The 17,111-nt window shown below is 41.0% G+C and overlaps 1 protein-coding gene across 2 annotated transcripts; it reads right to left on the bottom strand.

Moving 5' to 3' along the window:
- Nucleotides 1–79: 79 nt before the first annotated feature.
- On the bottom strand, nt 80–17,065 carry ocrl (OCRL inositol polyphosphate-5-phosphatase). 2 transcript variants are annotated; one of them, XM_076103060.1, is made up of 24 exons: nt 16,597–17,064; nt 15,852–15,931; nt 13,944–14,035; nt 13,594–13,632; nt 13,168–13,281; nt 11,447–11,635; nt 11,065–11,293; nt 10,749–10,922; nt 10,558–10,659; nt 10,331–10,445; nt 9,701–9,817; nt 9,206–9,387; nt 8,915–9,026; nt 8,325–8,434; nt 7,939–8,074; nt 7,716–7,826; nt 7,347–7,512; nt 6,871–7,106; nt 6,192–6,215; nt 4,747–4,863; nt 3,644–3,728; nt 3,225–3,352; nt 2,779–2,890; nt 80–2,108 (listed from the first exon to the last, which is right to left on the bottom strand). In XM_076103060.1, exons 1-24 carry the CDS (start codon nt 16,636–16,638, stop codon nt 1,984–1,986), a joined length of 2,937 nt encoding a protein of 978 aa, XP_075959175.1. In that variant the 5' UTR covers nt 16,639–17,064; the 3' UTR covers nt 80–1,983. The 2 variants fall into 2 exon arrangements, with proteins under 2 accessions (XP_075959175.1, XP_075959176.1); XM_076103061.1 differs by lacking the exon at nt 6,192–6,215 and having other exon boundaries at nt 16,597–17,065.
- Nucleotides 17,066–17,111: the final 46 nt, after the last annotated feature.

Genomic DNA, 17,111 nt, shown 5'->3' with positions numbered 1-17,111 from the left:
GCCTCATTGTACAATTGTTGTTTATCAAAATAGCAAAGAGGTCAATAAACAAGGCGGGGTTTAATGGAAAAAACAAAAACAGCTTTAGACAGTTTTATTTCTGTTAAATAAATTAAAAGCACCAAAAATCTGAAAAGTGGAAAGCATGGTGCGAGTGTTTCCTCACATACCTTTAAATGTACCTTAATTTCATGAACAGACAAAACTGAAGACAAAGAAGCACAACGGAGCCACACAGATACATCAGCTGGTACAGCGGGATAAGAGGTTATTGAATATATTGATTCTGTGTTTAACACGATGAGGATAGTATAAAAGACAAAATGAAAAAAATAAATGGCTATTGTAAAATGTCTCTCTCAACTCTTCATTCAGGGTCAAGCCACCTTCTGTCAAAGCTGGGCTTGATAAAAACAATCAGAATTTAGTGTATTGATGGCAATCGGGCAGAAAAAACAAGAATAGAGCAACTTCAGCCCAACAGGCATATCTATGAGTGCCATGACAGTCAGTGTTGTCACATTACAGAATGTGCTCACAATCGTCTCCAAACATTAAATCCTCAGAAGCTCAAAAGGGGAATTAATGTCATAAATGTGAATATTTTTGTCGACTGGGAGAACTACTGCTGACATCTCTAAAACTGTAAAAGAGGAAAACTTTTAAAGAGGAAATGACAGTCCATTATACACAGCAGAGAAGTTCCTTATTTCAATGACATGTTTTGCAACAGTGACGACAGAATGTCCTCAGTGGCACAAAGACTGCACCCTGCAGAGTGATGGTCCGTTACATTGTGCACACAGAAAGAGCCGCAGCACCTAAAACAATCTGGATTTACCATTAACAACACAACGGCTGTGCCTTGGCATCACAACAGCCTAAAACAATGAGAAATGAGCTTTAAGATGTGGCCGAAGTGAGGAAAAAGACATGTAAACAAACACCGACATCAACAGCACCACCTTCATGACAAACAGGACAAACTGCAGACACCACCACAGATTTGCATCACCATACCGACAGTCAAATACCCATGAAACAGGGAAACGATCACTATTTACACCATTTAAGACATCAGGAACCACGGAGGGAGACTTCTCCCTTGATTCTGGTTAACCAGGAAGTTAGTGTGTTAACATACTTGTTTTGTAACTCAAGAGGAACTGGCAAAAAACGAGACGCAAGGCTCACGGCTGGAGTTACACAGAAACAGCAAACATTCACGACAGAGTTTTCGATAACAGGATGATAAAAAAAACAAGCAAGGAATATCTTAAAAGCAATGCAGAGCTGAAAATAAAGCATATTGTAGTAGAAACCAGAAACTGTTCAGATGAACAAAGAAAAAAATATATATAAATAACAGTTAAAATACAATGACTATGGTAACAAATAGTTCTTGAAGATATCTATAATAATGTCCCCTCAGTTAAAACAGATGATTGTCATGATTTATCTAAAGCTTAAACATTCTTAGTGATTCATTTCCACAATTATCCCATTTCTAACCATTTGCTTTATACTACTGTTCAGTCTACGTCCTAAAACTTCAGTAAATCTTTTTTTATTTAGTGTAATTGATCTACGGATACATAGAGTTTTCACATTCTTACCACTCTCTGTTCAGGGGTTGTTTTGGCATGATCACCTCCACTAAGAAGTGTCAGCTGAGGGCGAGGACGACTCTACTGCAGAGACACGGGGCCTTAAGGTCATAAGAAAGTGCGTAGGCATCAGTTCAAACCAAACCCAAGTGCTTCCCAATCCAGCGAGGGGTCATTCTGTGATATGACACTTGGTGAAATCACCACAGCTTCAGTGACGTCTCGAGTTCCTCTAGCTTGAGAAAATGTAGGGTGCAAAACGGCTGCACTGGTCTCCGATAGATGACTAAATACCATGTAAATCAGGTCCAACAGTAAGGCAGGTTGGGAATCCACTCCAAACCCGACCAACGCCGTGAGGTACCATCGGTCTCGGTTACTCCTCGTCTCCTGCCATGAGGAAACTCAGGATGAAGTCGATGGATTTCTGCCGGTCGTGTGGCGCCTGCCTGCCCATGAGCTTGGGAGGGGGACGGATGAGGAGGCTGGCAAAGAGTGTCGCTAAAATAAAAAGAGCAGGACAATAAGGTCAAGAAAAGACACTTCTATGTAGTCAAATAAAAGAAAACAGTTTTCCATGTTCTGTATTACCGGCAGTGTGAAGACAAAATACACCATCAAAACATTCATGTCCCTGTAGCCAACCCTTGTGGTTTGTCAGGATATTTAGCAGAATGGCTACCATAAGGATGATGCGTAAAAGTCCTGACTGACAGAAAATCAAAAGGTAATGAGGAGAGTAAATAATTTGTGCTCTCCCCAACTACTGCATCACCCACAATGCCTTTAAACAGGGTACAGTACATTAGTCTGAACTCTAAAGACGAATACATCTCAAGGAATGGGTACCATTACATATGTTTTTTTATTGTAGCTTGAATTTAATACTGACACAAAAGTGCCGTATTTTGTGTAAACATTTACAGAAAATAATAATAGTCACACTGGATTATGAGGATTGATGTTGTTATCAGATTCTTCGTATTTGTGGGATAAATACAACAAACTCATAGAGCCACACAACAAACCATTTATACTACAATGGACTAATTTTCTTCAGATGTTGTGTTGTGCTATGTTGTTCCAATTGATCGGGACCGATGCGCATTAGAAACAACTGGCTGTTCAACGAGTGTAGTGAGCATTAAGGTAGGAGGTTTCCACTTCATACCTATGAGGCTGGCCGTCAGGTTGTTGTTGTGCGAGTGCTTGAGAAGCTCCTTCAGAAAAGCCATTAAGTAGCGAAACACGTTGCGGTGAGCTCGGGGCAACTGGGAGATTAACTGTCAAAAGTAGAGAAAGGTTAGCCATACACATTACAGTATGCGACAAAGAAACATCCTGGGACAATGCTGAGCTAAGACATAGCCTTTCTACACTCTTTCCTATACAGCTGCATTAAAATAAACTTCAAAATTCCTCTCAGAAAACAATGCCTAACTGGTCTACATCGTACATGTAACTACACGGTATGTTAAAGGAATAGGTTGGATCTCTTTAAGTGGGATTGTATGAGGTACGTATCCATAGTCAGTGTAAACCCACAGTAGATGGTGGTATGAGTAAAAGCACAGAAGCTAAGCAAAGTAATGACGGGGAACTGAAGCGTCACTGCACCTGCTTGCAGAGGCGGCTGTCGTGAGCGCAGTCCAGGCACCGCTGGTAGAGTTCATAACACACCACTGGCTCTGGCAAGGCCTCCAAGAAGATCAGCAGAGCCTCAGCAACAGAGTGGTTACAACCCGCTACATGAACAGTTCAGGAAGAACAAACAAATATAGAGCGCTATAGATATATTGAGAGGAAGGGCCCCTTCTAACTCTGACCTCCTAGCTTACTACTATTAATATCGTCATAATAATGCTAATAACAGTGACATCCTCAAGAACAAGACACAACAGGACCAATGAGTTAAGTGAGTTAGCATGAACGTATGCGTCTTATTGCCGCTCTGTGTCTTATTTGATGCACTGTTTGGCATTTCAGTGATTGCAGGACTGGGTCTTGGGGGGGACCGGCTCCATAAACAAGGATACAGATGGAGTCTGGGATGCTGGTGTCCAGACAGTCGATGATGCTCTGCAGCTCCTCTTGTAGTCCTGGTGTCTGGAACAAGTCCTCCTGGGAGACGCACAGAGACAGATACGGAACATTTAAGAACAGTTCCCACAAGTACCTCTGTGCACAATCAGTATCAGCTGGTTCGTTATGTAGTTATTGTGTCACACACATACAAATGCTCACCCAACATTAAGAAAAGTGTGGCCTGTAAATCATCATATGAGGAATAAAACATGAAATGAACTTCATCTTCAGTCTTACATAAATCACTTTTTCTCTTCGGGGAGACCAGTAAACCCGTCTGTTTCTGCAACTAATGCTAATGAGCCTGAACGTAACGGTGCACACAGACCTTCAGAAGGCTCCATGCTGTAGTTTGTCATCAGGACAATAAGCTTGTAACTTAGGTTTGTACCCAACTTCTTAAAAAAAAAAAAAAACATCTTTCTTTGTATATAAGGAACTATTTTCTATTAGGATCACGATGATTACACTGTAATGAATTTTTGAAAAATAGTTAAAAAATTGCCCTACTCCCTCAGTGAGTGAGATATTATCACATTATAGCATAAGGGCCTTTCCTTTGTCTTTAAGGGTGTAATACATGAAAGTGACAGTTAATGGGCCATTCTCAACAAAAAACAAATCTAACTACATCCCTCAATTCACGGTCTTATCAACTCTCATGATAGACATCCGTTGAGGTTGCTAGTATCTCATCAGTTGTGGCCAGTATTTAACAAGTTGACACAAGTTAGTATTTGATCAGTTGTAGCGAGTATTTGATCAGTTGTAGCGAGTATTTGATCAGTAGTAGCGAGTATTTGATCAGTAGTAGCGAGTATTTGATCAGTAGTAGCGAGTATTTGATCAGTAGTAGCGAGTATTTGATCAGTTGTAGCGAGCATTTGATCAGTTGTAGAGAGTATTTGATCAGTTGTAGCGAGCATTTGATCAGTTGTAGAGAGTATTTGATCAGTTGTAGCGAGTATTTGATCAATTGTAGCGAGTATTTTATCAATTGTAGCGAGTATTTTATCAATTGTAGCGAGTATTTTATTAGTTGTGGCCCTCTCACCTGATCACAGGACCTGGTGAAGAGATGGTTGACAAGAATCCAGACTTCTTTGGGGATCTTTAGAGGTTTGTCCTCGGTACTTGTACCATCCATCAGGAAACTCACCTTTGACTTTTCCTGATGAGAGACAACACAGTCAAGTTATTGTACTAACAAATAGCAGCAGTGACATTAGATTATTTAATAATAATAAACCAATATTCCCTTATTTATTTATTCCAAGAAATTATTATTATTCCCATGCTGTGAGATTCATAGAGACTTCTAGAGTGACTGCACATGAGACTTCTCATCAATTAGTGATGGAGTAGGAGGTAAAGTGAGGTCAGGATTATTTCTACGGTCTGGAAACTCAAATGAAGGAGAACCATTTAAAAGAAAAAAGGAGGAAGAAAAAAAAGGGCTGGATATCACATTCTTGTCGCTGCAAATGGATTCCCGAGACTCACGAGAGACGTCCAAAAATAACCAGAGCTAGTGAGGCTGCACAGAGATGCAAAGGAAACTGGAGTGGGCCTTTAACGGGGGACAATGCTAACATGCACAATTAATGGCATATTCTGTAAACTGTCAACTGTGAACATTCAGGGTATTTACAGTGTGGTGAATCTTCCAGAGGAGATTCAAAACCAAGAATGCTTCAATATAAATGTATATATTGTTACATTGTTCGGAAACTCTAAGTGGATATCCGTTTACTCGTGCAGCTACTCAGTTTCACTGATCAGTAACTAGAAGAGGAGACATTTGTTCAGCTAAACTCAAACACTGCTATGAAGCCAGACGCCAATACTTCTTCTCATTAGCTTTACTCATGTGTACGGGGGGGCAGTCAGGGTGACCTGCTGTGAAATGGGATTTAGTGTGTTTGCGGGCGTCTTGAGTTTCATTAGACTGGTGCACTCTGTCCTCAATGGGCCGGGGGAGATTTAAGGGGTGACTGATCTGCGCACACAGATTATAACTAAGCTGGCACGGTCTGCTCTGTGATTGCCTTTAGGGTTAACAAGCGTTGCGCTTGTCAGCTTTCTGAACTGTAGAGAGTATGCAGCGATTCCATTTTCTGATTAGCTAGTGAAGCCACTTTCTAAATCAACCTAAGGGCAGAAAATATTGTAGCCGATATTGACTGCACGTTAAAGGAATAGTCCGACATTCTAGTAAGTACGCTTTGTTACTTACACATAAATCTATTTCTACTACAGTATGTGAATCTTTATGGTTAAAGTTAGACAGTAACAGGATGTAGTCCACACTGGGGCGTTTGCTGATATCATCTCCTCACATGAATGATTCTGATAATACTAGAACCACTTTATCTTTATGACATCAGCGACTGTGGAAGGTCAATAAAGTGTCATAAAGCACATGCTTGGTCTATTAACAAAGGTAACATTGACCCTGATTTTCCCCGATAGCGGATCACTATTGAGCTAATATTTTACCTTTTCCATGTAGCTGTCCTCTCCCTGAGCAAGAAGTCAGCCCACAACCACAGTGAAGAGTTGGAAAGGAATGATCAAGGCAATTAGAGACGATGAAAGGAAACAAAAGAAGAAAGAAGAAAGTAGATAGAAGAAGTATGCATGAACAGAGAATCACAAGATAAGATTATGGATTGTTCTTGAATAAATCATTGATCAAATCCACCAGGCCAGTAGGAAAATGGAATAGTTCAAATAGAAATAAAAGGAGTACTGAATGATAGTATATTCCTAACCAAAATCGGATTCATTGTAAAATAGCAATATGGACAGACTGAGGTGAATGTGTGAAGACCAGAGGAGTCCATTTATGGACCTAACCTGAGTCAGTTGTCCCTGTTTCTCTAGGAGCTCCAGACCGATGTTTTTGCCACTTCCTCGTTCCCCTTTAGCCAGAAATATACAGGTTGGGACATTCTTTTTGCGCTCCAAATATAGTTCTCTTTCTGTGATGGAGTTTAGCCTGAGGGAGTGAACGAGCTCTCACATGTCTGCTCAGGTTTCAGGTGGTGAATAGCTACAGAGTGAGGCACAGCCATCTATCCTATGTTTCCACAATCAGAGCTTCAACTAACCTGAGGAAACTGCTCACTAATCCTATCACTTTTAACATGTATGATTGGGTTTCCCTTTCCCTCACCAGGTCAATTAGTTTGGTGATGGGGATCTCTCTGATGGGCTTCTTCATCCGGCACAGAGTGTCCAGCGAGGTGCCAAAGCAGCTGGGCTGGTAGTTGCCAGAGATGGTGATGAAGTAGTCTTTGCCACGGTCCAGATGGAGCACCAGAATGTCCTCGATGGTGTCTTCTCCAGAGTTCAGCAGCGTGACGGAGTCTTTACTGACATACACCTCCAGATAGATCTCCAAGATCTCATCTGTTCAGGAGGATAAGTCAGGGTTTCAATGCAACAGTTTAAAAAACGGTGAATGGAATGGTGACACTACAGCGGCACATACAACAGTACAATGTTTCCTGAAGAAAGACAGCTAAACTTATAATCTGCCTTTGACATTCCATCACCAATGATTGAAACACCATGTGATCACGGATCTAAAATTTAAGGTAACAAGAATAAAAACAATCAAAATAGAAAAAGGGAGTTATTCAGACTTACTCGGCTCGAGGAATCCGTCGCTTGGCTCGGCGCGGAGCCACGACTTGCAATACTGCGAGTCATTGAGTTTGGGGATGAAGGCGAAGTGACAGGGGACCTGCCCGTCATTCGTTATCTGGAAACGCTCCTTCTGAAGCTGCCGGAATTTCACATTCCCAAATGCAAACTGCATAACAGGGAAAAGAGAAGCAACGTAAACAACAGATTCACCAGAAACTTTATCCTCCTAATCTGTGGAGAAATTACATAATACTACTCTGTTTATCAGGTTACCAGTGATTAGTGCCTGAGATGATGTCATTGAGGAAGGAGCAGAAGACAGATTGTCAGTATAATGAGTGCATGTGTATGAGAGGACTGTATTTATACCTCTCGCTTGTCCAGAGTTACAGATGGAAGGAAATCATTCTCCATTCGGTCCATCGCCCGAACAATCTCCTCAAACACCTTTTTGTGGCGCTGCTCATTTACCACCTTCACCTGTACAAAAACACAGGTTATATTTATCAGAATTAACAGCAGAACCGTGCATGTTTGACCAAAAACCAGTCGGTCAGTTGAGGGGGTTTTATTTGACAACATGGCTTCTTACCCCGACACTGAAGACAGCGCTGACAGGCTTGTGGTCACTAGTTTGCAGCTCCATGTGACTTCGATATTTGAGCTGCTGGACATTGTTTCCTCTCCACAGGATTCTGTCACACCAAGCCGGGACACGACACTTCCCACTGCAGGAAACAGCCACAGGGTCAGAGGCAAGGTTAATAGGTCAGACATCAGACACAAGTACTGCTGACTCTGTATTAGTGTAACAATAAAGCTTTTTCCAGCTTCATCAGCTGGATAGAGTTTCCTTACTGGCAAAATGTAATCAGGATTCCAAAGAAGAAAAAAACAAAACTGAGGACAAGTTGGCAATAGCGATACAAAGCCTGGATTAAGTTTGAGAATCAAATCATGAAGAAGAAAACCAGATACCTTGAGTCCCATCGATCCGTTTTGGGGTCGTACTTGTATGTGGGGAGGAAGTTGATCTCTCCCTCCATGAAGTCTGTGAAGGCTCTCTTTGTCTGCCTCTGAATGTTTAACTACACAATGAAACATTTCAAAGTATTATTTGGTGAATGAGTGTTTAGTTTAGGGCTATAGTTCAATATATTCATTTATTGTCTTATATAGAATCATATTGTGATTAAATCATACATCAAGATTCACAAGTGCATTGTCTAAATTGATATTAACAAGCACATACTAACTCAAATTTCTCAGAAAATCTGATTATTTTGCACTTATTAATAAAATGAGAAGTTCATTTCATTTGTCGACTATACAAAAAAATGGCTTTACCAAGTGGTTAATTCATAGAGACCATTTATTTATAAAATTACCAGAAAACATCCTATATATCATTATATGTATATATACATATAAAATATACATCTTATTTTGTGTCAAAACGACTTAATACAGGACAAATTATTGAAAGCCAAACAGGGGAACTGTAGCAATAGTGCTAATAGCTGTCAATGTTTTTAAAAAGATAAAAAGATCATTCAACAGTCTCTTACCTGATCAACCTCCTGAAGCTTTTTTAGCTCATTCTGAGAAATGTGCTGTTTGACCTCAGCAGAATCGTACAAGAACAGACGATAGTTTAAATCCCCGAGCCAGATGACTACACTGAAACACAAACCACACAGAGATAGTTCAAAACGAAGGAAGGCTGGAAATATGAAAAATCAACAATAAAACACAAACATTGTTAACAAACCCTCAAACTCATGATACAAGCACAACCAATGAGTGTAAAATCTGCACATTAGTTCAACGCTCTGGACATGAATGAGTGAGGGACTCACTCGTGCTTGACGATGCTGAGAGGGGGGTGGTCCAGTAAGTGGAAGGTCATGCGGGCACAGATGTCTTTATAGTCCTGGTTGCGGCGCTCAAAGTCTTCCACGTGTGCCGCTAGATGGGAGTTGACGATGCAGAAGCTAGTGTTGTGGAAAACAAACCTCACTGCCACACCTCCTTTGTTTCCCTGAAAGAATGAAACAAAAAGAAGATCCGGCTGTCAGTTTGACAGGTAACACTTGTTATAATTTAGGCAAATACAAGCAGGAAGAAAAGTCTGTGTAACCTTAAATAAATCAAACAGAAGATCAGTAAACTGTAATCAAGAAAACAAAAATATTACTTTTTTAATATTTCTTAACACTAAGCCATTTTATTTTACATTTTACTTATTTTTCTGCTGCACTTGAAAGAAAGAGAACACATGGCCCATTTATCCCTTGATTGTTTATCACTACGTGTACTTTGAGGCCGTGTAGTAAGTGTGGTGTTGAACAAACCATTTTTCCCATGATTCCTGTGCCCACATGCTCTGCAGCCACTTCTTTTATATGATTCTTGTGAATCTTTTTGACAAAAACCACGAGCATCATCCCAACAAGACGTATGATTCGGACCTGTAGACATAAAGAAAAAGCAAGTTAGCACATTTGCAATCTTGTGGTTTGTTGGATGATATGCTTTTGTCCAACCAAATTCTCAATGGTCGGACAATCACTGGAGTTACTCTGATAAGAAGAAAAGCGCTTCTTTACTATCTTCGGGGCCGGGGAGGATGGGAGTGTCTGCATCCTTGTCTCTCAGACCTCAGTCCGGACAATTGTGCTACTAAATCTATAAAGCTGGCGGTTTGCGCGTGAGGATTGGTTGATTAACGCATATTTTTGTGGGTTGGGCTGTGGGGATCGGTTCTATATAATAATAATAACCAGGTAGAATCTAGACAGTATCGATTCATAGTAAATGTCTTCATTTATTAGAGCACTTTTATCCAATTTGCATTACAGTCACACACAAATACGATGGTCAGGGGCAAATTTATTGTTATTTTTTCATCCCTGTCTTGCCCAAGGAAACTTTGAAATGTTGACGAGAGGAACTGGGTATAAAGTAGACTTTTCTCGACTCACTTTCTTGTATTTGGCTTTTCGGTGCAAGCTCCTCTCCATTGCTTCCACCCACAGCTGTTCCTTGGACGAGTCCATGTAGAAGAAAGCTTCAGTGCTCAAGTCCAATTCTTGAAAACTAGAGTCATAAACCAAGTCCCCATATTAACGGATGTTTTCAAGCAAGAGCAGAGGACGATATGCATTACTTCATGGTCAGAAAAAGTCCTGTGTGATAAATTCTCACTGACCCCAGAGCATAAATATCAGGAGGTTCTGCGTCACAGCAGAGCCACGGCTCAAGGCCGCTGTCTGGAGCCTGGCCGTTCACATTCCAAGTACCTGTGAAAAACCTAATGAAATAAAAAATAAACAGTAGTTATGCAGAGCTCTAAACTAAAATCTAAACCAACAATGATCAGAATGAAGACGGCCCTCTCACCTGAAGGTCTTGAGGTCCACATACTCATTCTCCTTCTTACCCAGGCGGTGTTTGATGAGGTATTCTCTTTGTCCTGCCTGGCTGGAAAACATGGTCTGTCTCATGCTGTTGGTGGTGGGGCTGTCGCACCAAGACGTCGGCCTGTCCGTGCCGTCATACCCGGACCTAAAACTACTGCAATGGAAAAGGTAAGTATTATTTAGCACTGGATAGATTCCACTTTGGCATAATGACAGTTTATAAACTACATAAACTATTTTTAGCAGATTTCCAGTGCTTCCTGTAAACCTGATACGATGTCATGGTGTCAACCTACTCTGGTCTGGAGTTGTCTTTGGTCGGTTGGGAGATAGCTCTGTCTTTAGGGGTGGGTGTAGGAGGCAGAGGATTGGATGGAGCGTAGGAGGCTTTGCGCGGAGGTAGAGGGGGAACCGGGGGAGGCTCCCTGACAGCAACTATGCGATTCTGGTGGTTCTTTTTTTCCTCCACTTTGTGATTGAAGTTGTCCTCAAAGCCAAAGTCTGAGGCAAGTGATTGAACTGGATCTTCAGAAACAGTAGAACAGTAAAAACAGAGGATTCAATCTAACAGCAACAGAAAATGATTTGGAAGACAAGACTGAGGGGTTTTTTAGCTCTCATTTATGCTTTCTCTGCTGTTATATTTGTCTCAATGTAAACAGTGTATTTGTATATTACCTGTGTTGGTCTGATTTCTTGACCTGCTGTTGTTGAGGTTGGGAGGCAGTGCATTGGTAGATCTGGGTGGGTTGTCTCCAACAGAGTTAGCCGTCTTGTTGGCTCTCTGCGGTGGGATGGGGACTTCACCTCTCAGGGCTGTCGGTGCAAGAGGCTCCATCGCTTTGGGTTTCGGGAGTTTGGATTCAACTAAAAAAAAAAATTGAACAGCATTGTCAGAAGGAAGCACACGATGATCAACACTCAAGTAAAACCTTACTCAAGCAGAAGGAGCAAGTTTCCAGAGATCATTTTAGGATACAAAATAAACAATAAAATGTACAATGGCTTGCCAAAGAAATAACCTAATATTTCATATTAAAACCCTTTCATGCATAGAGGTGACTGCAGTGGACAGCTATTCAAATGTTGTTTTCTTGTATATGCATGGGTTTTGATGGCATAGTTGCACATCAGCAACAGTGAATGCGATTGCATCATCCCATACACTGCTACTCAGTGGCAAGCCGTTGTAAGTGCAAGATACATTTCTCAAAACCAAGATAGCTGATAGACGGTCAGAAACACCCCGTCACTCATCAATATCTTGCCAATGCTTCTATGGAAAGAGACCCTTGCAGGTATGAAAATGTTGGTGACATCAAGTAACAACTAAGGAATCATATAATTCATACATGTTCCAAGTATTGATTTTATATTGGGAGGAAATTACGATTAATCATCTGTCCACTAAATTGGACATCATGCATCACTGGCTATATTTCCTGTGGCAAACCAGGGGGAAAAGCCGAGCAGACACGGCACAGGAGGCGGATCCCCAAGCTCAGGTTGGGGGAGGTGATAGAGGGAGTCAACTATCCAGCTGCAGGCGCTGCAGCCACTAGGCACGTGGCATTGGTCACACCTGCAGCCCATCAGCTAATAAGAGTGAGCACATGTTCACAGAGCAAAAAATGCAAACAAATGCCATGATGCTGCATGCACACGAAGAACCAAGTAATTGTCTTTTACTGGAATCATATCTCGAGATATCTTGAAACACAGTTACATTGTCTAAACTGACAACAAGTAACGAGCACATATTAACTGAATTCTCTAAAATAATCTGAATTGATAAGAATTCTGTTTATGGGACTACCCTATGATGGGATAGAAGATTTTCATCATATCGGCGAGGGCTAAGCTTACTGGCCAATGATGATGCTGCTTCAAAAGCTATTATTTCTCCAGGGTGTCGTTTAGTGAGGTGGAGGACTAAAACGTGGATTCAATAGCTACAGTTTACATTCACATCAGAATAGCAATTTGGCAAAACCCACGTAAAAATGTTTTTATCTACTTACTACATAAATAAAGATAAGCACAGGAACTTTTGGAGACTACTATAGTGTAATACATATGAACACCATAACAACATCTCCATATTTTGTTTGCTCATTTGAGGAGCAGTATGAGCTACATGGCTAAAAATAATATGTAAGAATTACAGCATAGTGACGCAAGTCTTAGGCACCTTTAAAAGGTCAATCTGATCAAGTTATTATTTTTTAAAAGTCCGCAAAGTGACTCTCTCCTCTAGTGTGTGTGTGTGTGTGTGAGACGAGTATACACAGGAAATCAGCGAGTGGTGTAATCCACCCACGGTGAATAAATGTTAGATGAGCGATTAAATAATTAATCATCCAACTGCAATAAACTACCGACAGACAGTGACGTCTTACCTTGTTGCTGAGCACTCGTCACCTGGATTAAGAAAGTCTGAGTCCAATCATTGTCCTCAAGTTCGAACAGCAACTCTGGAGCCCTTTCTCCTTTGATTCGTATCCTAATGCCGGCTTGAGAGGGGTACGGAAAACACAGACGCTTACACACATGTTGACACCTTAGAAATGCAGACTGTCCAGAAAACAAAGCGAAGTGATTTAATAGTGAACCAACTCAGCATTCTCTCAGAGAGCCCTGGTAACCCACGACCAGCGTCTGCTACTGAATAAAGGACATTTGGCTGAAGGCCTGCTCTAAAAATGGGGCTGCGTTGCGATAAATGCCATGTTTCCCACAATACAGGCCCATTTTATTATTGCCAGCTTGCATGGACCAAAAACAACATTTTCTGCATAAAAACAAGAGAGGTAAAACGTACTTACAAGCTACTGAGAGGTTGATAAGAAGAGCCTCTTCAGCCTCTGAAATGAAAGAGGAAAGAGATCAAAAGGTGAAGTAAACCAAAAGGTGTTATCAATTATTTCAACAGGCTCAGGTTGTCATCGGTTGATTTTTAAATTTTGTCCTTCCAAGTGCAGAGGAAATGCTCCCTGGACTTTCACTTTCACACCACAGTAACACTATTATGCACTACTATGGTTAAAGAATGTGAGGATCAACTTTAACTAAATAGCTTGTAGCAGCTGGCGACTTTAAAGTAATGAACATTTGATTCTACTTAGCATAGTCAAAACAGTAAATACTGTGAATTAGGAAAAAAGAAGCCGCACACCTCGCACAATTTCAAAATGACCGTTGATGGGTATCCACAGATCAGCCACTGGATGAGACACGACAGCATCAGGGGTCGCCAACACACCCAATCTGGATGAGAGCAGCACAGAGTCCCACTTAACATCCGCTCTGTCACGTTTAATATAGTTTAAGATAATCAATAAAATCATGTAACACACAAAGCATATGCAGACGGTCTGCAGCTATTTTTCTTTTATTCTCATAACAGCCATCATTTTTATTGCAATTAAAATGGTTTCATGCACTGAACATTTGCAATGCAACATGGGTAAATGTACAATTAGGGTTAGATCATGAACTGTGAATTTAAGATTTACAAAAATCTGAAATGCACATGCACACATGCAAAAGTCTCTTTTAGTCTAATTTGCAGTCCAGTTGCTTTAGTTGAATACGCAAACAATTAACTAACAAGCGCACTGCGTCAGTGAAGTCTTGTCGACTAAAGTCCAGCGTAGCAACCTGGCACACATTCAGAGGAGCCGAGTCATTAAATAATCAACATAAGCAGCTTCAAATCTCCGATATGGGTTAATGTAGGCGAGGTCATATTTCACTCTCTAACAATGGCTGACTGATAGGCAGGGTCAGCGCAGCTTGCTGGGCACTGCCCACACTTCCCCTCCACTTCACAATGAGTCCGATTACTGTTGAAGAGAGGAAAATGAGTCAGCTCTGCTGTGTCAGAGGAACTCAGTTCTCCAGAGTCTGCAAGGAACCCTCGGATGTCGCAAGCTAACGGACCCCCTCAAGAGCATGCACGAAATAACAGAAACACCGCAAAACAATAGCTCTGAATTAGAAATGTTTAAATTTGAGACTGTCAGACTTGCTGCTTCAACTCAGTGTTTATTTTGAGACCTCACTGTCATTCACAGTTTCTATTATCTATACTATATCTATTTCAGGCACCTCACATCTTTAAAATAGCTATTTTTACACCAGTATTATATCTGCAAATTATTATTGATGCATCAGTGGCAATATCTGCTGAAGTATGAATTGTTGCAAATAAAATAGTCTTTAAAATCCGATCCCAGAAATGTCAACAAATGTCACTTTTGCAGGTTTTTCGCAGTTGAGTGTGTGTGTGGTTTTAACACAGTCAGCTGAGGAAGGAGCTCGGGTGCCCATGCGAGTCTCATTACGGTCGAGGACTAAGTGGAGGAATTCTGGATAATGCATAGTGTAATTGCTTTCTCCCTCATTCTAGCTGTTCCACACCACAACCTGCTACAAACACAAACAGCACTGATCATTTAAAGACACCCACAACATTCCCTTTCACAAAACGACTGAAGCTGCCGAGACCCGGGTTAAAAAAAAAGGCACAAATTTAACTCTGAACCAAATGACTGCAGCTCCATGGACACAACTGTTCTGACATCTGAAGAGGAGGTCAATGAAAGGCACTGATCCACACAGCAACAAATTAATTTCAGCTCGAAACACTGAACATTTTTGTGACTAAAACCTGGAACATTTGTTGCAGGTCCTCAGGTTGTGTGTTTGACAAGGTATAATGTACAACGCAAGAAAAACAAAGAAACAGAAATGCTAAATACCAACCAACCCTAATACACAACAATCAAACCGAAGATTAAAAGCCATATTACCCCTGGAAAGCGACACAGCTATTCAGTGCATGTCAAATTAAGCCCATACAGACAAACAGCAAGTATCTACCTTCTAACACAACAAAAAGTTGTCAAAATTTGGGATTTCATCAGAAAAAGAAAAAGCTATAGAAAGTGGAAGCAGCAGATGGACTTCTAAATCCTCGAGGTGTTCAGAGCTCCTTCGAAACCTGCGGCATCTCACTAGATTCACCTTCTATCTGACGAAAGCACATTGATATTTAGTCATCAGGTTGTCTGATACTTACTTAAACTCTCCCCTGCGCTCAATTAGTGACAGCAGTCTGGGCTCCTTCTGGCCAGCCCTCAGCTCCTGAACTTTCACAGTGTGAGCATCACAATCAAGGAATTATTTTTGACTCAGGATGAGAATGGAGCACTTGGACATCACAAGCAGCGAGTTGTTATTTTAATTAACCTCAGACAAACAAGACAGACCTCACTGTCATGTTAAGCCGAAAAATTTGTATGCGTGTGGTTAGATTGAAGATACTCAGAGGTGATGATCTTTGTTTGAAGAAGCCATGCTTATTGAACAATCAGCAAATTAATGTGACAAAGGAAAAAAGAGATGGTGGCCAAGTTAGTTAGTGGCAGCCAATTAACCATTAACCTGAAATAAATCATGGCTAACGTTATTCTGCTCAAGAACAATATGGTTATCTTAATATGAGACTGGTTATATTGGTGTGGTTACTAGTGAACTGAATTAAAAGTCGGCTGTAACGTTAGTTATACGATAACCAGAGGAATTAACTATAAGTTAACAGCAACCGCTAGCTAAAGTTATTTAACACAGTCAATGCATCGTTATCAACTAGCTAAAGCTAATTGTCAAGTTAGCCGAATGGCTAACGTTAACTAACGTTGAAGCTAACGTTAAGTGACGTCACCTGACGTTAAAGCTAACGTTAGCCAACGAGCTAAAGTAAATTGGAACTGAAATACACACTCGTACACAAAATGTTGTAACTTAATTTAAAAAAAGGATATTGCCAAGCACTCCTCGTCGAACATCCCCAAAGACGACTCCATTCTTACCGATAGATGTTAAATAGCAAAAAGTATCATTGGCAAACGACTTTGTGTTGATTGAGTCCAGACACGCAGAGAGAGAGAAAGTTAAATCTCCAACCGGTGCGGTGGCGGCCTTCCGGAATGACAGCTGTTTGGTGCTAATGCTAATAATGCTAACCGCTTGTTAGCCAGCTGTGGCTGTTGCTGCTGCTGGATGTGGGCACGAATGTTCATTAGAGTCGGGAAGTCACAATATTCCGCTTAGTGATCGCCATTCATCAAAAGCCTTGAAGTGTCTTGGTTCTCTTATATGTCATGCAACAGGCTGAGCAGACTACATAGCTGATGGGTTGTGGCTGATTTAAGCTAACGTTAGCTAGATATTTAACGATACAGTAGAGAGTTTACGAAGCGGACTCCCTCCCTCTTCTGTTCCTCGTCTTGAATTCTAGCGGCGGTTGGCAAGAATTTTAAGATAATTAGCGCCACCT

The sequence above is a fragment of the Anarhichas minor genome, unplaced genomic scaffold, assembly GCF_050575085.1.
Source record: "Anarhichas minor isolate MPS153535 unplaced genomic scaffold, ASM5057508v1 ptg000028l, whole genome shotgun sequence".
NCBI classification, from domain to species: Eukaryota; Metazoa; Chordata; class Actinopteri; order Perciformes; family Anarhichadidae; genus Anarhichas; species Anarhichas minor.
The sequence above is the reverse complement of the archived record's forward strand: the minus strand, read 5'-3'. Positions and strand labels throughout refer to the sequence as shown.